This window comes from Ammospiza caudacuta, chromosome Z (assembly GCF_027887145.1).
Source record: "Ammospiza caudacuta isolate bAmmCau1 chromosome Z, bAmmCau1.pri, whole genome shotgun sequence".
NCBI lineage: Eukaryota > Metazoa > Chordata > Aves > Passeriformes > Passerellidae > Ammospiza > Ammospiza caudacuta.
In genome coordinates, this window is record NC_080632.1 from 46,919,375 (window position 1) to 46,942,717 (window position 23,343).

At 38.8% G+C, this 23,343-nt stretch overlaps 1 protein-coding gene across 2 annotated transcripts; it reads right to left on the reverse strand.

Annotated features, from left to right (window-relative positions):
* Positions 1-1,814: 1,814 nt before the first annotated feature.
* CDK7 (cyclin dependent kinase 7) lies at positions 1,815-23,057 on the reverse strand. 2 transcript variants are annotated; one of them, XM_058823679.1, is made up of 12 exons: positions 22,896-23,057; positions 22,630-22,689; positions 19,551-19,584; positions 17,723-17,790; positions 15,850-15,918; positions 14,424-14,534; positions 13,142-13,260; positions 12,111-12,210; positions 10,300-10,386; positions 8,431-8,580; positions 6,716-6,863; positions 1,815-3,990 (listed from the first exon to the last, which is right to left on the reverse strand). In XM_058823679.1, exons 1-12 carry the CDS (start codon positions 22,953-22,955, stop codon positions 3,965-3,967), a joined length of 1,032 nt encoding a protein of 343 aa, XP_058679662.1. In that variant the 5' UTR covers positions 22,956-23,057; the 3' UTR covers positions 1,815-3,964. The 2 variants fall into 2 exon arrangements, with proteins under 2 accessions (XP_058679662.1, XP_058679663.1); XM_058823680.1 differs by lacking the exon at positions 19,551-19,584 and having other exon boundaries at positions 22,896-22,968.
* Positions 23,058-23,343: the final 286 nt, after the last annotated feature.

Here is a 23,343-nt window from a genome sequence, read left to right on the forward strand (position 1 = left end):
AGAAAAACAGACCCAATGATAGCCTCTTTTGTAATGACCCCTTCCTTGTCTTGCAGGATAAAAAGGCCACAGGTGAAACCTGCTCTGTGAAAGAATCATTACACTGGAGCACATGGGGCACAAACATTTGTGCACCAGAAGAAATGGCTAAGTGAGCAGTGCACGTACAGTAATTCAAGAGAACAAGAACAGTAACAAAAGCCAAGAATGACTGGTAAAAACAAAGAATTGTCAGTGCTGCCTGGAGCATATCAAGGCCACACTGTGTATAGAAAAATACCAAAAATGCAAAATAGTAACTGTGTAACAACTCAACTCCGAACCTTCTTTGCCAAAACAAAAAGGTTTCTGGGATAAGCATTGTTATTTATCAAGAACCATGGAAACAGAGAAGGATGTGATAGCTAGCAGTCCTTGTTCTCCATGCCACCACAAGTAATCCTGGCATCTACAAAAAAAGAAAATCATTTTTTTTTAAAAAACGGAGCACCTTTCTGTGTGCTTTGTGTGCACACCTTTCTGGTGTGCTCATACAATGCATTTTGCTCCATTTATTGTGGCAACAAAGTGGAAGAAGAAAACAACATTCTAGTTCCATTATAATTACAACATTCTTGCTTAATTACAAACAATACCAGTACAATGCACAGAAGGCACTCAAATTCCATCAACTCCCGAGGTAAAAGTTGTCATGTTTGCAAAGAGAATTAACCTTTTAGGAAGAAACAGCAGTAACTCATAATAAAAAGATGATAAAAGCAGAAGACACATTGCAAGGCATTTACATTGTGTTCCTATTTGCTCAGGTGTGCAACTGAGAGTTTTGCATAAGCATGTAGACACATTGCATGTTCCAGACAAAACCTGCTTGATTGTTGTGGTTCTGAACAGAAGCTAAATATATTGCAGCAGCTGCATATACAGTCAGTTGGTGTGATTAGAGACAGACTGTCAATGCTGAAGCATGATTACCATGATATATAAAGCTTACAAACTAATCAAGTCACAAAATAAACAGTATTTAGATGACTAATTGTGTGACTGCATATTATATTCACCCCAAGTCCCAAATATTTCTTCCAGAGTTCTGACCTGTCACAAAAGTTAAATCAAACCATCCAAAAGCCTGAGATTAAGGAAAAAAATATTGTGCTGATCCTTTCTATCATCTTATCTTACTCTGTGATGCACATACATTTTATCTGTGTACACCATCACTAAGAGCAAGGCAGTTTTAGTCCCTGACACAGGTAGCTTCACTCAGCTGAACTCAACTGAAAACAAAACTTACTGCACACACCCATGGTATAGAACAGGGCTCAACTGTACGCACAGAGCACAGTCCAAATTGCTGTGTGGGATCTGGAGGAAAACAGCTCCTGAACTTGTATCATATAAAAAACAGCACTTTATGAGCTTCTCCTGTGGCATACACGCGTACAAGACAATCTTGGTCACAAAATATCCTCCCATTTTGTTTTGCCAATTGATGGGGGCAATTTAAAGAACACAGACACCAATGGAAAGAATGATCTTATTTTACTACAAGTATTAAGGCAACACAAAAGTAAAATGATACATTAAATAAAACAATAAGCTTACTACGTGCTTATTAGGAACATGCAAAAATAAGCAAGGTAATGCACCTCATCATTACTACACAAGAGAAAGGGCAGTGATTTAGAAAGACGTATCACCAACTGCCTAAATACTTTACCATCATCCAGAATAAGAAATTGCTGGGGAGCCTCATTTTGCAGTGATGACCTGGAGAACCCTTCCTGGCAATTGGGAGAATCCTGGCAATTGGTGCATCCACTTGTAGATGAGGTCTCTAAATTCAGCCTGAAAGGGGATCCAGCTTTTACAGGTCCAAATCAGCAAGTCAAAGTGACTTGATTGTATTTTTAGTGCCGAAGCACCTGTATCTGGTGGTGTACTTCCCTCCCAGTTGGGGGCAGGGCATGGCCTGGGGCCAGGTCTTGGCTGGGAGCATCTTCTCTAAAACACCCTACAAACAAGCCTCTATTAATGCCCAGTGGGAAAGTTCCTTAAAATGATACAATTCTTGCAGACGGTTGCACAAGATGTGAAAGTTTCTAAAGCAGCCAGTTAGTGATAAACAGCTAGCATAAGCATGTCAGTCATTTGTTTTTAGCTAAACAATACTGTTATCACATAATGCCCAAGATTCATCCCCTAAGTCAGCTCTGGCTGAGCACTTCACACTTCAAGCCCCCTCTTACACAGTACAGTAACCATGCTCTGTAAATTAATATACAGACTGCCTATATAATTTGGTACCTCTACAACTCTTGCCAGTAGGAGCTTAGACGTTTGCTACTTGTTCTAGTGGAAAAGGTTTCCTTCAAGGAAGGGTATAGTCCAGCTTTTTCACAAGAAGGAAACGATGTTTCTTTCCCAAAGCAAAACTGACAGAATACTTAAGATTGTCACTGTCACGCAAACCTTATCTGTTAGAAGGGATACTGCATTTTTCAGTGACTATCTGTTCTAGGGGCTGAAGGTCTCCAAGCTTTTAAGACCAGTTAAAAGATATGCTAGATAAGTAAAGGCAAAGAAGTTGACAATACTCCTAGATCCCTCTTCCCTATTCTGATTAACGTATTTTTGAACCTGTGCCAGTGAGAAGTAGGACTGTAGTTACCTTAATCCTCTAGCCTGCAATGAAGAGGATGATGTTTGATTAAACAGGCAATAAAAATTTATACAACTAATGTTAATGGATAAACTTTTCTCTACACTCTCAATTACCCATCCTAGGAAATCTGTTTACTTTTCAACTGGCAACACCTAATAGAGAACACAGTAGGTACTGGGAAAATACCAACTCTTCTCCCTTACAAGCCCTAATACTTTGCATTAGCTCAAGTAGCAGCAAAATGAAGGAGCACATGAGCAAGATGATGGTTGCTGTTCCTCTACAAGCCTCAAAGTCTGGCACTAGTATACTGCCACAAAATTAGCAAAGAGAATGCTGAATGTGGTTCCAAGGCAGAAAGATGACAATGGCTCAGCAGGTATCCCTGAAATCCACTGTACAACAGCAGGTGGGTACACAGTTAAGATGCAGCACCAGCGTGTGTAATCTTGGTTCTCTCCACTGCAGAAGTCTAGTTACCCAGCAGAAACTTTGCTACCTCTTAAATTTAGGCAAAGCTGAGTGCGGTGTCTGCACCATAGACTGTCCTACAGACACAGGCTGACAGCAGGACTAGTGTAGTGTAGTTTCACCAGCTGGATCTCCTTCCTCTGTCTCTCACTGCAATCTTCAACGCTTTGAAGGAAACAGTATTTGTATGTTTTCTCTGGTAACTTCTCCTGCAACAATCAAATAGGGAAAAAAACCCCTCCAAACAATTCACATTAAATCTGCACTTCACACTGTTTTCAAGGCAGTGGCTGTGTCTTTGCAGAAGTCTGAATGCATGACTGCGGAGAGAGCATATGCAAACTTGTTTGTTAATACTTGAGCCTACTAACTGAAACAAAAACATATCCTACCCTTTACTTACAGGGATACATTTTTATTATAGGTCTAGAAGACAGTCATATGTTCATCTAAGCAGCATGTGAGAAGAAAATGTTATTTGTAGTTTTCCCCCTTAGGATGCATATGTGTACAGAATAGCACGTGATTCAGCACAGAGGTTCTGCAAAATTACTCTATGTACACCTGTAGCCTGCAAGCACTTTTGACAGTTATTGTTTCAGAGCACAACTCTCAAAGGACAAGACAGCAAATCAGATAATCTTTTTTTCTCAATAATGAATTTATTGTAAAAAGAACAGTTAATAAAACTCTCTGTCCATAAGGAAATAATAAATTCCTATTTTACATACGAAAATATTGAAAAATAACCATCCAGCGACGATTACAGAGTTTTATCAATGGCTGGGACTTGGAGCATTTTCACTCATTTTCACTCATCATCCACAGCAATTAAAAAATCAGTTTTTTTGGTAATCCTGAAAAGTGTAAATCACAATGTTAGCAAAGTATAGAGGTCCAGCCTCCTCCTCAAGGCCCCCTCCTACTCTTAACTGTTGAATGCTGTTTATGACAGTGACAGTACTTCTTGACATTTTCTAACAAATCCATGAGAGAGTGCTAGAATAAAAGTTCACTTGAAGCAATATGTATATTCCAAAAGTCATCAATTCTGTAATTAAGTTTTAATTGCATTTAGGATACATGTAAATATTTCTCTTCGTTCATACAAAAACCTAACTGTTGATATGCAAAGCTAACCACCTAATTCTACTTTGAAACTCAAGAAAAGCAAGCTTGTTCTAAGGCTTAAGTTTGTCCCACCATACACATACTCTAAAGGATTTTTCTTATGTGCTGTCAAATCTAGGACAAATTCTTAATCTTAAATATGAATAGAATGTTTCTGGTTTTTTTCAAAACCGATAGTTTTGATACCGGATTCCTTATGCTTAATCTACACAGGAAAACCTCAGTGCATCATCCTTTATAATCCCTGTTTTGTGTAGCTACAGCTCTGTAGGAATGCATATTAACAGGACTAGAAATAGGTGTTCTGGGGAAGCAGTGCTGCTTCTGGTTAAGTGACAGAGAGGAGATGGGCAGTTATGTCATTATAGAATCAGTGTCTCCCAAAACCTCACTGATCAGAAGTAAGTGGTAGCAGCAGATACAAAGCACGTACGTTTCACACTTTTCTCAGGCAGTCATCCATCTAGTGATAGATTTCCTCTGAGAATAGAGACTGTTTTCTGAGAAGTATTTAGATTTGGTGAACACACCCCACAGGCTACAGGGGTTTGTTCTTGTGGAAAAGCAGCACATATGGCAATGGCATGAATCTTTATTCCAACAGTCAGCTCCCGGTGCCAGTAATTTCAAAGAGGATACCCATCAGCAAGCACTCAGTTTATTCTGCCAAGTTCTGGAGTGCTAACTCAACAGGGCTAGGGGAAAGAAATGTGCTCTGTAGGATGCAAGGCTATTCTAAGAGTTTCATGGAATGCAACTTATTTTTCTTGGAAATTATATTTGCACATTTCCACGCCCTACAGCAATGTTGTCCTTCAAATTTTTATTTAAACCAAGACTAGAGGATTATTCTTCCAAATTACTATTCAGATTTTAAGTTTAGATGGTAATGCTATGTAAGAAGAGCAAATCCAGGACAGCAGATTTGCTAGCTCTATCATTGGCTCTCTACTTTAACATTTGTTGGCACTAGAGGAACTACCTTTGAAACCTTCTGGATCTGTCAGCCCATCAAAGGCAGTAACAGAACATTATGAAAATCCACATTAGAAAATACATCATGTCTCCATTCCCAGTTGGTAGAAATTATAATGCTTTTTATAGCAATACTCAAAGGTCTCAAAAAGTAATGCTAACTTCCTTACCGCCTCATTTCTAGCCAATCTCAAAACTCCTAGCATTTACACAGAAGCATGGAAACATGTTAAAGCAACAACTGTTCTAGCTTGATATAGCTCTGGAAACTCTGCTTATTGTCAAATGCACAAATTCAAATCATTAAGTCACAGAAATCAAGCACTCATTTCTCCTTTTTCCTGTCCTTTAGTTAACAGATGTATACCCCCAAAAACTTATCATAAACTCTCCATGATCTTTGGAAAAGGAGATAAAATGCTTAAATTAATTGTCTGTGCTATTTTAACTTGACAAGTCCCCACATGCCAGGACACCCATGGTACTGGGGTCAGCAAACAATGTGCAAGTAGTCAGCTGATAACTTTTTTTTTTTGAGATTGAAAACTCAAAGTAGTGAACCTAATGTATTTTACCTCTAATTTGATGAAGACAGAAACAACAATTCAAAGTGCCTAAAAAGCAAGTTGAACCCTAATAAGGGAGATTTCTCTCTGAACTCAAGAGGAAGTACACTTCTATCAAAGTAGCTCCATTCAAAAAAAATATCACTCATATTAAAACTTGAGTCTCATACTGGCAATAAGAAAAAGCTGATGCTAACCTGACCACTGCTATCTAGCATATTCCAGATGTTAAGAAGACCAACTCCAAGTTTAAAAATAGTATTTACCTCCCTAATAGAAGACCTGAGTAATTTAGTGTCAGACACAGGTCTTGAGTCCTGAGCACTTGTGTTGCCATAAAGGTATGAAATACATCCTACTGTCTGGAGAAGACTGGAGGTGCGTCACAGAAGTGTGCTTAATGTTCCTGACCCAGAGTGGTCTTAAAAGTTAACCTCCTTACCTTAAGACAGAGTGAGCAAAAATCTCTCCTCTGAATCTGATCTACCCTCTCCAGCCTGTCATTTCACAGAATATAATGCTATGTTTCAGATTCTCTCTCTCTTTTCTTAAGTGGTATGAAGTTAAATTACTTCCATCTGAGTAAGAGGTCTCAGGAAGAAAAAAAAAAGGGTTCATCATAATAGCCTATAATTTACTGGGGAGTACCACTCTCCATTACAGAATTAATGGAATAGGGTTATTTTTTCTAATAGACTCCTAAGCATCATTGAAGAGCCTTTTTAGTGCTAATTCTGTCAGAAACAGGGCTAAGTAATTCTGACCCCAAACCATATATCATTAAAGGGCTTCAGCCAGTGCTCAGGGAATTAGTTCATTTAGAGAGTTTTTCTTCTAAAACACTGGAAGCATCCCATTCTCTCTGAGCACGTAGCTCCTATTTAAAATTGGTGACGTATTACAAAGTTACCTTGATCTATTGCTTCTGATCTTTTCCTTTTCAAATTTATAAGACTATTTTGTGGCTCCTTTGCAGCTTCAGCAGGACAGTTGGGTCTTGGAAGCTGATTTCCTGGAGTGGGTCCTGGTCGGTTACTGAAATACTTCTGTTTCAATGCCTTAATGATAACCGAAGAAACAGAAACAAGTAATTAGTATGAAGAGGTTATAGTGAAACCAAGCACTTTTAATTGGGCCTTAAAAACTACTTGAACACTTTTATACTACAGAGTGGCCTGGAGGCAATAAAGGTTGTGTTCGCAATTACTATCCACCCCACATGGACCTGTAAAGCAAGAGATAATTGTACACTCCTATTTTTAACCAGTGTTCAGACATCCTGACAAAGCTAGATTATTTTGTAAGAAGTCTTGTATAAGTGGCTTCTAGCTCTGAAGAGCTTACATTCTGAATAGACAGATCATATAAGATGATGATATAAAAGTAGGAATAATGAAAAATTAAAGGAACATTTTTGAAGTCTTGATCAGATTCACAAGCTGGACACCAGCTGTTTTGTTAGTTTTTAAGATGGGCCTTTCCCCCATATTGCTCTAACTGTGCTGTTTCTACCCTGTAAACTGTGAGAAAGAAATCACTTGTACTAGAGCAGAAGACAAACACTAGTCAGCAAGATTGGTTTCATGTAGCAGAATTACATACCTTACTTTAAATTTTTGGAACCATGAAGTGTGATTAATAAAAAAGTAGCTGTCTCTTAGGTAATAATTTATTGGCCAGTTACATGATATTCAATGTCAGCTATAAAGTTTAGACTAGAAAAGTAATATATATTCAAGTCACTATCCTACAATATGACCTGAAAAATGACTATATACTTTTGAACTATCAGAGAGATGTCTCAAGCATAGCAGAACTAATTATCTGGAAACTTAAGAGCAAATATTCTTAAAGATAGTGGCCAAAATTACATGAATGTGCTCTGGAAAAGTCTTCTAGTAAAAAGATACATAACACATGCACTGATCTCATGGATTCCATTCTAAGCAGCAATGAGGGAGTCCTGGCTCAAAGGGGACAGTGGTTTCTTGCACGCTTCCCTATCAGTGTAAAGTGATAGGGAAGCGTGCCAACTACTTTTAACTTTTAAGCTTTTAACTGCCAACTGGTGTATCTGCCTCATCTCAGAAATCAGTACTGCAAACTAGAACATTCGGCAAGATCTTTCTTCCAAGTCCTCCATTTCTCCCCATCACGGAGTAGTAAAATTGAAAGTATCACAGAAAAGGATAATTAGATAAGAATGATGGTTTAAACACCACAGAATTTTATGTTTAAAAAGTACCATAAAAGTTTAAAAGACATTGAAGAAGAGACAGGATGAAGTAAGGAGAAAAATCTTCCAAACCCAGGGAGTAAGATAAGCTATGTTAAGACTTAACCTTCGATTTTTAGGTGACTGAATTCAGCATGTCAAATATCACTGTTGGAAGGCCATGGCTCGTACACATTTTAGTTCTTTACCTTGACTCCACACTGGGAATGGAGATGACCACTTAGTACTATCCATGCCTTTCACAGTTCTCTCTATAAAACACTGGGATTACGTTTCTAGTAATTCATGTCATGTTTCATTTCAAACATGGCTAACTGGCTTCAAAAAACATTTATCTGATATTAACAGTGGTTTAATGAACATTAGGAGATAACCCAAATGTACTATACCTGAGTAGCTGTTACTCTAGTGGAAGGATTAAACGTGAATAAGCCTTGAAGAAGACTGAGCAGATCATCACCAGCTGCACTGAAGATATGCTGAAGTGGCATTCCAGGAAATGGCTTAAATGTGACATAATCTGGAAGACTTGTCATCCCCTACAAAGACCAAAAATAGAATGTATATTCTAAACTGAAAGAGTTCAGCTTTTCACAGAAAATGAACTGCATATGGCTCTTTCACCAGAAGCAACTCATCTTTCAAAACACATTGCTAATACTTGGTCACTGAAATAAAATAACTAGAGGAATAGAAAGTCATAAAAGCTTTTTTTAAAGTAACTGTTACAGTGTGAAACAACTATCCAAATGATCACTTCCCTTGACCTTCACTGGTCACTTCCCTTGCCTTAGTTGTGACCAGTCCAAAAGGAAAAACTGCTCAAAGAAGTATGAAGAATTTTAGACTGGGTCAGACAAATGAAATAAAACCTCCTTCAGGGAACTGACATGGCAAGAGGGAAAATATTTACAAAAGAGTCAGTCTTCACCTTCTCTACATTAATAAATGTTATCTGAACATCATGTGCATTTTGATTTTAAATGCACAACTGAAACTTTATATGGATAATGGGAGCAGGGAAGGAAAATATGCATCAAGCAGTTAAACAAAAAATGAACTGCACTTTTTTGTCCTCTAGGTATGAGATCAAACCCATTGTGTTCACATTCTAGCATAAAAATTAAACAGACAATTGTAACAGACAATTACACAAACATAATGATTTTGTAGTGTTTTAAGTATTTAAAGCCTTAGCTGTCACACTTCAAGTTTGTCCAAGTAAAGTAAAATATTAATACAACATCAAATATGTATTCAATCAGTTATAATCTTGATAGTAAAGGCTGCAATTATTAAAATGCACATGTTTGGAAATGAACTTGGGAATTATGTCATCTTTGTTATGTTAACCAATCTCCTATTCTCTCTTTTTCCCACTAGTATCTTAAATTTTCCTCTCCAAAGGAAGGAGAAATGTCATTGCAAAAACCTTCATGCATTCCATTTAGAACCCTCAAGAAATATCAGAATTGTGGGGGCCTAGCAGTGCCTCACACAGCAGTTCTCCATTTGGCTACAGCTCCACTTCATGATCACATACCATAGCATTCCAGCACCACTTACAATAAAGAAAAGCTGCATGGAAAGAAGGCAGAAGTGAACAAGTCCAGTGAGTGCTTCCACAACTCAGCAACAAAAGACAACATCCTGATCAGGGAATTCTGGACTCCCCGTGTCCAGAACTGGTAACTGGTACAAGTAGCTCATCAGACATTGTCTTGCCTCCCGTCACTCTGTTTAATAACCACGGTTGGGTAGGTCATTGTGAGACGTGACAGTAAGTTTGGCCTGGTGTTACTTAACTTGCTGTCATCTCAGAGAAAATCGTACTGATTGTATTTGTTTTAGGATTATTGTTGAGGCAAATTGTTTATCCTGTTGGTCTCCGCTTCGTATTATCCCCAAACTATAATTTACCAAGGCCAACTTAGGTCCCTGCAAATGGTTCCTACTTCTGAAAGCCTTCCAGGTTAAAGCATGCTAATTAAACAAGCACCTCAAAAACTTTAAGCAGCAACAACAATCTCACACTAGTAGCCATGTGATACTGTGCACATAGAAAGGAAGTGTTGATACTGTTACTGTTGACCAGAGGTTTGGCAAGAGAAACAACAAATCTCAGTTGCTTTACGAGATGAAGCAACTGCCTTCTGAAAAATCTACTCAAGTATTCTGGTATAATCACTTAATTTCAAGAGCTAAAATAGAGAGTATCAAGTAAAACCAGTATCAGTCTGTTAAACAAAACAACTCACAGGCCATTGTTCTTCTGTTGGAGTGCCCAGTGTTTCAAATATCCTTGTCAGCTGGTCAAGATCAGAGTCTCCAGGCAAAAAAGGAACCTGGAAGAAGGACATGGTATTTGAATTAGCTTCTGAACTTCAATTTTAGAAAGAAGCTTTGAATGATACTGCATAATTGTAAGGCAAAAGCCCCCTGTATACCATCTCCCCACAAAGAGGTACACTGGATAGTTGAGGCATTCTATTTATGCTCAAATAGATTCTGAAAGTTTCCTGAACCCAGGCTTGGTATCCGTGACTTGACAGCAGTCAGCTTAAACATAAGACTATGTTTAATCACAACCACATTAATGTAAAATTTACTAAACACAGAAAAGATCTTATATCTCAGTAGTCAGCCTAAAGTCAGTTGGTCATCTTTTCCCCACTTGTTCTCAGGAGGTAGCTTTTATATATATTTAAAGTGAATCACAAGTTTGCCTTACAAAATTAAATGAAAACTTGAAGGAAAGTAGAGACCCACTAGGAGAGAAAACTGTCTGATCAGTGTCACATGACATTTAAATAAAGCAAAAAACTGAAAAGGGCATATTTGTCCAGTCCAACTTCTAGCTCACATATCAGACACACAATGTAAGGAAAAAGAAACTTGGTGACCAAAGCAAATTTATGAAGAATTAAAGGCAGTGTTTAATTAATTAGGACCGAAAAACCATAACGGATATCCCTAGTAGACAGCATACTACATTGTGGCATCATGAAAGCCCCTTGAATATAAACTGCTTTCATAAAAAGCTCTCGGAAGTTGCATTGTCCCAAAAAAGGACACATATATTTCAAAATATCACAATGATAAAAACTGAACCATAATGCACTTTGTTTTGTGACAAACCAAAGAATCAAATGAATTCAAGAATTATTGGCTTACTAACTTTGCTTAAATGCATTCAGATTTAGCAGGTCTAATGCATATTTATGTATCCATCACCAGTGGCTGCTTAAAGAGCCACTGTTCATTTCCATATCTTGACCTGCCAATCAAATTCAACCAGCACACCTATTTGGTGTGACCAGTCAAAGCAAAAGGTTTCTTTCAAAGTCTTTTCACACAAGTCTGGTTATGATATGGCCACAAAAGCATTCAAAGGTGTAGAAACCAAGCAGAAGTCACTTAGTCATGGAAGTGCAGGATATTTCATGCCTTCAGCTGTGTCTGTACCCCAACTCTCCACTGCTCCCCTCACGCTTTAATGTCTTCTCCAAAGAGCTATACAATAAACATTCCACTTCAGTGGAAAATACTCAAGGATCATTATATTTGTGTACCACACTGAAGAGTGCCATAGGATTATCCTGATGTTAAGCTTCACAGCTTCATTCCAGTATTGTCAACTAATCGCATTTTAGAAGAAAATTAGTCCTCCATTCATTTTCAATAAAACCACAATTAAGGTACTGGTGATTATAACTGAGGAACAGTGTATAAGGGATAGCCCAAGCACGTATATGCATGTGATGTTACATTACTAGAACAGTAGTGAACTAAAATAGGTATCTGTGGACTGTAAGAGTTGACCTCTCCCAAGGCAAGACTGTGACAGTTTGTGGCAACTTTTTAACCCAGGTGTTTAAAGACTTCCAATGCTTGTGATGTTTATGAAGCCTCAGTTTATTCCAGAAAACCACTCTGATTACAGTTAATAAGATTTTGGAAAGTTTTTTCTGGCCTGTATTCATCTGCTTTTAGCAGGAAAGAAAAAAACCCATAAAAAGCTGTAGTGAACAGAAGGGCAAATAAAAAATGCTTACATTTGAATACTTACTCTGAGGAGCAATTCAGCTAAAATACAACCAACAGCCCACATATCAACACCAACACCGTACATTCTAGCCCCAAACAATAGCTCTGGAGCTCGGTACCACCTGAAAAGAAAACACATTTTGGAAGAATAATCTGGCTTTGCCCATGTCAAATGCTACATACTGTTGCAATGCAAAAGCTAAGAAAAGGATATATCTTCTACCTATATACTTTTCAAACATTGAAGAGTTCTATTCTGTAAAGTATTTTGTTTAATACTTTACACGCAAGGAAGAAAGTTCTTAACATGCAGGTAAACTGAAATTTTCTTAAAATTTTATGTTGAATGAATCACAGTAAGACAGAATTCTTTCCATCTCGCAAGAATTTCCATATCAACAAACCTAAGTATAGAGACTACTTCTATGTAAAATGAGCCTTGTTTTATTGAAAGAACTACTCACACTGCCTAAGAACAATCAAATTTAACAAAATGGCACTGCATTTGACACTGTAGAATTTCTGTCTTTTGAATAAAGGTGTTAAACCAGCTTTGCCTGAATAGCTTTAGCATCCCAGCAGTCAGAAAGCAGAATGTTGCATATTTTGCAGCCCCACTTTTTAGAGCATACCTTAAATAAGCATGCCATAAAAACCATTCATAAATACTTAAACTGGTTCAAGTGTTTGTCTCAAAATAGGTAATGTGAATAACTCCAAAAATGGTTCTAGGTTCTTGTGATTAGCAGAAAGTAGCAGCTGTCTTTCTTGCTCCAAAATCCAGGCTTCTAAGCAGACACGTGCTATTTCCAGACATTTCAAAAGAGTATAATTTTGATAGATAACAGGAACCACCCCCACAGATATATACTCAAGCAGCTCTTATGGAGACTTTGTTAAACAATGCTTCCTTGTGGTATTTTTATGCAGCTCTTGCCACATCACATGAGCAGATACCACTCTGAATATGTTGATTTGACATGACATATTTCAAGAAATACCTATAAAGCAACTAAACAATCTCTGTGTAAGAAACAAAATAGAGTGCCTTACCTTGTTACTACCTGATGTGTGTAAACTCTGTTTGGGCTTCCAAAAGATTTTGCCAAGCCAAAGTCTGCCAATTTTAAAACTCCATTTTCATCTAGCAACAAGTTATTTGGTTTAAGATCCTGTCAGTATAGAAAACAAATAATGAGATTTGCCAGTATTGATAAAAACAGACATATAATGAATCTCCTGGCAGACACATCATAACAGTGTTGTAAAATGAAAGATTTAATTCTATCCTAAATCCTACATTGTGAGCAAAAAAATTTAACCCCCCCAGGATATAAGGATTTCATTATATATGAAAACCATAGTGAGACAGACCCATTTAATATTAACACATTTAACTTGCAGAGTTTAAAACAGCCTCTTGATAGGTTTTACATTTTCTGCAAGTACAGCAGTTGTGTTATCTGCACAGCTGCCAAATGAATAATACAAAGACTTGGCCGATGCTTCAAATAATGGCAGAAATCACAGAAGTCACACAGTTCAATACAGTAGCAGTATATTGTGGGCTGACCTCAGGCCAACAGAGATCAACCCAACAGTACCCAACCCAAAAGTATCCACACAGCCATTTGCTCTTTTTATTCTTATCCCACCCACCACCTTCAGCAGTACAGGGGAGAGAAGATCAAAAGCAGGAAAACTCTAGGAGCAGTACAAAGGCAGTTTAACAGCAAAGAACTAAAAATCAAAGCAAACAAGCAAGGCCATGGAAATCCTTCACCACCCTCCAAAAGGAGAGTGATACATAGTCTCCAAACAGCAGCTAGCTTGTAAACCAAAATTCCCCCTTTTTCCTCTACCCCAGTTTTTACCACTGACCAAAGCATTACATGCCATACAGTATCCCTACGAACAACTTGGGTCAGCTGCTCCAGCTGTGTGTCCTCCTTACTTCTTGCCCCAAGCCTACTCATCAGGGCAAGGGCAGAGTGAGAAAAAGAGAGCTTTGACACTGCCTGATAGAAAGGAGAAAGCCTCAAGAGTTCAGCTGCTATGAAAAAAGTCCAATCCATCCCAGGCAGACCCAGTTCACAGTGATAATTAAAGTCACATCTAACTGGAGAACCTTTTATGCAAGTATCAAAGTCATAACCACATCAGTAAATGTTAACATTTCTGGTACTGCTATTATCTCTGCAAAACAGCAAATATGAATGCTTATGGAATGAGACTGTCTAAATTCAAAAACTACCTTCATTAGGCTTTAGACTGTAAATCCACCCAATGTGATTTTTGTTGCAGGATGAAGGCGGTCAATTTAGTACATGCTTACCCTGTGTAAAATCCAATGCTGATGTAAATACTCCAATCCTTGAAGCGTCATCAGCATATATGCCTTGATGTGAGACTGCGTCAACACAATACTTGTATCCTTTATAATAACCTGCAAAGTGTTGAAGTCATGGCAAAGCTCAGCACACAAGACAATCTCATCTCCATTCTTTCAGCTCAAAAGTTATTTCCACCTTTAAGACAGGCTTCAGATTGACAGTCATATATTCTCTACCATTTCACCCTTTTCCCAGAAAAATAGTCAGTTCTGGAGATCAGAATTGAAATGGGGAGTCCAGATAGCTTACGTGGACTTTGCATAACCCAACAACAAAAAAATGCGTGGGAAACAGAAGTTTAGCATTCAATCTCAGTTCCATGTTGATACCCAGGACAAGAATGATAAAAGTGACAATAAACTAGAAATTATGTTTCCACTTATTCCTTCTTTCTCTTTGCAATTTAAGTAACTAATCTTTGTAAATACAATGGTTTCCTCTTCTATTTCCAAAAAGACCAGAGGGTATGGCCACTTGATTGTATTTAAAAAAAAATCTACTTCAGTTTTCTACATTCTTTGATTTTTAACATTAAAATTCTACAAAGACCCCAAAGCTTGTTTGTTAATAGTACAGTCCTGCTCAGTAATAGCCTTCCATAAGCTGAGTTACAGAAGAGCTAAGACTGCACAAATTTCATGTACGCAGCATATGCTTAATCACAACAGGCAGCAGTCTCAGTGGCAGCCTGAGTGATAGCACAGTACAATTTACAGATTGCACACATGTACATCATGCAATCCAAGAGTATTTAATTTTTCTTTCTTGATCAATCTTCATCTCTAAACTTTGCCTAACTACTATGTAAACAGAATGAATCCTCTAAAAGTCTACTCATTACTAACCTCTATTAGCAAAAATCTGATCTAACCTTTTCATGACTTGCATTCACCTAAATTTCAGCAAGCCTGTCCCTGGAAGGCACCGATTTGCAATTACCTAGCATTGCTACATTTGAAAACATGTTAAAAGTGCACATGATTTTACGACCAGCTTGTCTCTTACTATATTTTAGTGCCACACTTATGTGAACATGTTTGGTGTTATGCTTATCAACTGCATTCCAGAAGCAATGATCCAGAGGTTCTACACTCTGACTGGAGTTCCAGAAAACAAACATAGTCAACACAATTTCTTTCTTTAACATCATGCTGACAAGTATTTCGAAGTAAAGGAATTAATCAAATGAGAACTCAAAAACTTAAATTACTGAAGCTACTTTTAAGACATGACCTTAATCAACTGACATAATAAAAGACACCTTTCGAATATGGGCCTGTTAAAGCAGCACTTTACATAAGCCTGTTAAAGCAGCACTTTCATAAACCATCTTAATATACGGAAATAAAAAGTCTTTAAAAATCTTACCTCTAAATCTGTTTCCATAAAATCAAACACCAGACTAATATTAGACTTGTGCCCAAATGCATCAATAAGCTGCAAAACAAAATACATTATGATTAAGCATGCTCTGATTCTTCCAGTTTTCTGAAATTCAACACTACTGTAGTCTGTACGTGGATTTTCAGCTTACTGAGAATTTGTTCAAGTTCTTTGACTTGTAACACAAAAATTCTTACTCAGTTTAGCTTCTTAACTCAGTTTCCAAACCAGAAAAAAATTCCCATTAAATATGGCAATAACATCTCACATGACTGCCCTTCCTTCCTGGAGATAGACAAAAGAGCAAGAATTAACTTTATCATGTTATCTACAACAGATAATGTAATGCAAACTACATATCTTCCAAACTTTCCTGTTCTAACTACCCTTCATTGAGACAAGACTAAGTTTACCCATGGATTCAGCTTTGTGCATCTCCTTCCTGTAAGCATACAATATTTAGAAATTTTAAGTGTTAGGCTTATGAACTTCAGACATTTTTAGATCTGCATTCATTTTTGTAGCTAGCTTTCCAAGGTAAATAAAAACTCTTTCGAGGACATCCAAACAGCCCTTTCTTAGGATGAAGCTGTGTAATGACACAATCAATTTCTAATTTGAGATAACACAAGCATGATATTGAGCAAAAGCAAGAGATCATTTAGCCTGGTGTTCTTCCTTCAAGATGAGGAAGATATGTGTGCAACTAGTGCAGCTCATTCCTCAGTCTCAGTGTGATGACCACATAAATTGGCAAATAGCAAGGTATTTGTTTGAATAGTTCAGAATAGCAGTGACTGTGCCCCTTACACTCCCAAAACCCACAAAAGTTTTGTAGGGACTACTAAGAGGAGCACAACACCATCTCTTGTTTTTAGAACCTGCTTCTGGAACTCCTGATCATAAATTTGTCTAACTCTTCTTTGAACGGTTGATGCAATTTTCTTCTACACGACCCATGGCAACACATCCTATGAATTCATTACACACTGAGTGAAGCAGTACAGTCTCCACTCCTGCTGCCAATAGGTTTTAAATGCATCTTATTTCTAGGACAATGGTGTTTGGAAATATAATTCCTGCATGGACATCACCTATCACCTTGGTTTTGTAGACCTCCCCATTACCAGCTTTTCCCTCTCCAAAGTGATTAATTCCTCATTTTTTCATAAAGAATATGCTCCATCCCTCTGCCATTTTAGTTGTCACCCCCTGCATATTCTCTAACCTTGATAGCTAAAGCAACCACTTTGAAAGTAGGGTCACAATCCAGAAGAGAACCATATTTCCACTTTGAAAAGTATATGGAAAATTAGTATTTCATGTACTTAATCATATTGACACTTTCTAAATATCACTATGATCTAACTTTTTAGTGTCTTTAGCTCCAGCTGTGTATCTGTAGGTGTAAGTATACCAAAATGCAATTGAAACTAAAAAGATATCAGTCTTACTCCTTCCAAAAGAGATTTTAAACATCATATCTATGTGCTAAAATAAGCCTGCTATTTTATACATGACTAATAAGCCACATGACTTCCCTGTTACCATTGCTTTAAAAAGCCTGCTTTTTGACTGTCACCAGTTCCCTATGAAGCAATCAATCAAGTAAATTCAGCACTGTGTTCATTAGCAATCCTATCAGAGATGCAAAACCAAGCAATCTACATTCTCACAATTGCTCTACCATTAGCATCTATGTAGGCCCAGGCAAAAAACTGAAATGATTAAAAAAAAAACCAAAAACAACACCTCTGCCTTTGTTATTGAAATAGGCACATAATAATTGACATAACAATTGTTGAATTACTGAAAGTATTTTAAGACTGATTCTAGAACTAGCATTTGTTTTACTTACACCAATAATATTTCGATGGCTTAGCTCCTGTAACAGTTTTATCTCCCTGAGGGCAGTCCTGTTGATTCCTACAGTGATGGAAAGAAGAAAAGAAGATGAAAGAACAAAATAAAAACTCTGGATTAAGCTCCAAATAAACTTGTCATTCTACTACTCACAGACTATTTACTACTACAAATTACATTCCTAACACTAGTCAATTTGCTAAATAACATGGACATTGCCATAACTAACTAAATTGCTGCAAAATAGAAATGGGCATACACTTTCTTCCACGGCAAGTCCATTTCACACCATAGTAATCAGGCTTAGATTATGAAGCAACACATTTTGGCAAAAAGGGAAAGTTGTAGGAAAAAAAATTCACCTTTTTCAGGGTATTGGAAGGCTTCCTTTAATTTTAAAGGAAAGTTTCATTTTGCAATTAGTCCCTCAACATGTCTCACTTCCAGAGGGAGGCATACCGTCAACCCTCATTAATAAACCTCTTTTCTTTTTGACATACCATTATCTAATAATGCAAGGCATATGTTTTTCTACATTTATTCTGTAGCATATACAAGGCATAAAAGAGAGAGCAACCAAAACCTGCTTACTCTTACTTGAATTTCCCCATAAGCAGATTTTATAGAGGAAAAACCAGGGGCCAACAGGGAGCAAATGGTCACACTGATGGCACTGTATCAAACCATGGTTCCTGTAGGGTACCAATTCCTCCTTCAAAAATGCTAGAATGTGTGGCTTGTATGAAAACTGGCAAGCAAATACTCCTGTGGTGTATCATGCAGGAAATTCCAGCTGCACATGAGCTGAAAAACAGTGCTCTCCTAAAAGCTGGCATATGATTCAATGCTAAAACTTGCAAAGTTTTGGGTCAAGCTACATTGATTACTTTACATTTCTGCTTTGCCTGTTTTAATTACATGTTTTGGAATCAAATTAACAAAGGCTGCTTTTGGGTAGGCACAGTCTTAGATGAAAACAAAAAAGCATGCCATGTTATCAGATAGCACAGGGAAAGCAGATATGATCATTATTTTGAATAACATCTTCCACCTACAGCTAGACACTGTAGAGGGCAAAAGCAATGACTGTCCCTAAGGGCCATTAGGCCATTGAGAGCCAAGTAGATCACAACTCTCAGGCAGCTGGCTCAATTGTGAGACTCTGGGATGAGTGATCAGTTTCTCTTTAAAAGAAAAGAACTGGAGAGTTGATAGCAAAGACTGTTCACTGGAAAGCTGATGAAGGAGTCCTGAAAGACAGCAGCCTGCACACAAATAAAATTCTGCTGCACCTTGCAGGAGATAAGACAAAGATTACTTGGTTTCAATTTGCCATATTCACACCTACAGGCACAGGGTTAGTGAGAGCACATGCTCCATAGGGTTGAACATCAAAAAAACAGGACACAGAGACAAAAGTTTTGATCTTGTTTTTATCCACTTTTGCCTCTGTGCACATCACAAAAATAGAACAAAGGAAACATCTGAAAACATGCTAATATTCTCACTCATCTTAAGTATTTAAGGAATAGAGATGTGTTGATACAAAAAGGTATTCTAAACTCAGTGCTGTTATTACTATTAGTCCATGCTATATTCATGTATGAATTCCATTAAAATTGAGAAGTTATATTTAAACATATACCATTCATGCAGGTGTCTATGCTGTTTTTGGTTGTCCCTGCAGCTTGTGAAGCAAACCTCTACTAAGCCTTACTGAGCTCAATTTTCTCAGCCAATGGTATGGGAAATTATGTCTCAATTCACAAAAACAAAGCAAACAAAGCACAGCTTCTACAGTATGAATTTGTTTTAAAACTCACCATCTTTAGCTTCTGATCTATGCCCCAGTTTAATCTGAAAATAAATATTTCATGTTAAGCAAGATTAAGATGGTGGAGAATACATTTTTTTAGTGTTGCTTCTCTAAGACAGAATTAGTTTTTGAGTAATGAAGCACTTTACCAGCTGGGTTGGCTTTAACTGGAGTTTATTTCCCCCTTAAAAAATAACTGTCTCTACAGCATTAGTTTTGACAAAAAATAGCAATGAGGGCACTAAAAACAGACATAATGCAAGTATAAACTACTTTGTAGCTACAAAGCTTTATTACAACACTAAATGAGCTTCTCCTTAGGGAGAAATGAGAGCTAAGTAATTGACAGTTATCTTAGAGTGATTCTAGTAAAATTAGCATAGGCTGTAAACTCAGGCAGGCTCTAGGTCTTTTTGTCTCAATCATCTAATGACTTGAAATTTTAAGTCTAGAATCCTACCATTGATATTTCCAGATGATAAAAGTTAAGAAAATATTCTGATAAAACAAAGAATGCTCTCCACCACAGCCTCTACCAGCAGCAACCATACAAAACAAATATTGCAATGCTAAAGGAATTAGTGCATTAAACAAGATTACTTACTATTAACACAATTCAACCTTGAGTCTTCAAATAAAGAAACCATTGTAACATGCATTTTTCATCCCTTACAAAGAACAGCTGAAGACCCATTTTTAATATAAAAACTTCCTGCAATTCCTTCAGATAGTAACAATTGAAACACTTCATGACAATGTAAGCATTTTCATCATTTGTATGCAAACCAGCATGCTAGATATCCAAGGTCACTTTTGTCATATTTTATCAAAAAACAATCATACTGGATAAGGGACATTACTGGAAAACTCTGAAGTCTAGTAAGGGCCTCTGACTACTATTCATTATTGTTTGTTCAAGCTGGCAGCAACACAGTAACAAATAAAGGACTGAGGGTACTCAAAAGAGACTTGAGGGCCCCAGGACAATTAATAAAAGAATATGGAGCACAGACAATGATCCTTCTGGTATCAAGAAATAATACTGATAGGAATAGGCAGATCCATCAGGTTGCCATGTGGCTCTGAGGTTGTGTTACAAGAAAAACTTTGGCTTCTTTGACAGTTGAAAGTTTGAACACCTGTTCTACTGACACCTGATGGGTTGCACCTTTCTCAGAGTGGAAAAAGAGCTCTGGCAGAGGAGCTAGCAGGGCTCATTGGCAGAGCTTTAAACTGGCCTGAAAGCAAGAAAAGGAAAATACCCAGCTCACCAGTGATAATCAGTGGGACAGTGTGTCAAAACTTGAGGAAATGAACACTAATGGGCTACCTCCATCTGCTTCATGAGGGGCTGGCTACAAATTACAGCACCTGAAATGTTTCTCTACCAACACATGAGGAGCAAACAAGAGGAGCTCAAAGCTTCGATTCAGTCCCACAGATTTGATATCATTGACTTAAGTGAAACCTGGTGGGATCAGTCCTGAGACTGGAGTGCCCTGTTGGGCAGCTGCAGGCTCTTCAGGAGACACACACAGGACAAAAGGGGCAGGGGGGTGGCATCATAGGTAATGGAAGGGCTGGAATGTACCAAGCTTACAGCTGGAAATGGTGCAGTTGAGAGCCTCTGGGTAGGAAAGAAGGGACAAATAATGTGGATGTCATTGTGGAAGTCTGCTACAGATCTCCCAGTCAGGACAACGATGCCAATTAATTCTTCTTTGAGGAACTAAGGGATGCTTCCAAATAAACTGCCTTTGTTCTTATGGGGGACTTCAACTTGTCAGAAAGCAACTGGAAGCATCACACAACAGGTACAGCCTGGGACAGAAGATTCCTGAAAATCTGGACAACTTTGTGGAAAAGGTCCCACGGGAGCTGACTCAAAAGGACCTTCTTGGATCTGCCGCTTGTCAACAGAGAGAATCTCATGAGCAAAGTGGAAACTGAGGCCATCTTGGCCACAGCAGTCACGAAGCCATTGAGTTTAAAATCTCTGTTAACAGTAGGAAAGTGCCAGCAAAACTTCAACCCTGGACATGAGGAGAGCAGACTTCAGGCTACTCAGGGAATTGATAAGTAAAGTCCCCTGGAAAAACATTTTTGCAGGTGCTGGGCCCATCAGTGCTGGCTACTTTTTAAGCATCACCTCCTAGGGGCACTGGAACAGGCAATTCCCAAATGTCATGAGTCAAGCAGATGAGGAAGAAGGACAACTTGGCTGAACAGGGATGTCCTCTTGAATATAAGGTAAGGAAGGAAGGCATACGCTCAATGGAAGCAGGTCAGGTGACATGGAAAGAACACAGAGAGGCTGCTACACACTTATTATTAGAAGGGGAATCAATATGAGATTTTATTGAGATGGTGGCCAACCTCAATGGACAAAGCTGCAAGAAACAAGGCTCTGCTAATTCAATTATTCAGGAAACGTTTGTCTAAAAATGACAAGACTTGAGGTAACAGCACAAAGCTGATTCAGAGGAGTTTAAGTTGGATATTAGGATAAGATTCCTCATCCAAGGGAAGCAGCCATGGCACCCAGTGGTGTTTGGACAACTGCCTCAGGCACAGGGTGTGATTCTTGCATTGTCCGGCACAGCAATGACAGCTGGATTTGATTATGTTGATGGGTCCCTTCCAAATCAGCATATTCTATGTTTCTATAAATTTTAAGGAACTTTATAAAGGATAACATTCTGGAATGAAGGAAATTGGACACTGCCACAGGAACGATTTAAAATAAAACAAAAAAAAACAACTATCAAGGCACAGTAAGGTCTGCAGTTCAGTAATGTGTGTGTGTTGGTTTGTTTGTTGAATAAACCTAACAAATAACTAGAAATTCAAGTCACAGACCATGCAACCCTTCAGAAACACAGCAAAGCCACTCCCTCTTCTGGGGTGGGTGGGCATTACAAACAGGCTAACCAGATCATTTAAACAAACTTCTGTGCTTAAAGAGATAAAAATGAATATCATGCCATTTCCCATCAAGTTGGTTAAAAAAAAAAAAAAAGACGTTAGGTAGGTCAAGAGTAACCAGACACTTTGTGACACGCTGAGAATACATTCTGACAACATACCTTCTTAATAGCGACGATTCGGTTGTTCGTCTTGTCCTTGGCTTTAAAAACGGTAGCGAACTGGGGACAGAGAGAGATGCTGCCGTGAGCAGGGCCTGACAGACTGGGCGAGGGAGAGGCCCCGAGCCCTCCTCGGGCCCGGGGTGGGCACCGCCCCGCGCTCCCCGCGTCTCCCTCCCGCCGCGGGCGGGCGGCGACACGGGCCGGGCCCAGCTTGGGCTGCCGCAGCCCCAGGGCCGCGGGCGGCCCCCGCAGCGGTCGCTCACCTGCCCCTCCCCAAGGAAGTCGAGCTTCTCGTAGCGCTTGGCGCGGGCCCGCGCATCCATGACTGGCGCGTTGTGCGGCGGGAGCGGCGCCGCTCGGCGGGGATGCCCGGGAAGGCGGCAGCACTGCGCGGCGCTGCTCGGCGCTTTAACCCCCCGGCCCCGCCGCTTCCGGCCCCGGCCCGGCCCGGTCCCTGCGCGCGCAGCGGCCCGCGGCGAGGCGCAGGCGCCGTTCCCTGACGGATCGGCCCCGGCTCGGGTGCGCGGCGCGGTTCGCGCTGCGGCTCTCTGCTGCAGCGGGCAGCAGCTCCTCCCCGAAGCTGCTTCTGTTTTCACCCTCATCTCACGTCTGACATTCAGGGACATTTCTGTAACTTCTGTGCTTAGAGGGATAGTTTTTTAATTAAAAAATTACTATTCTATAGAAAGGGTGCTCTCAGGCACTTTGTTA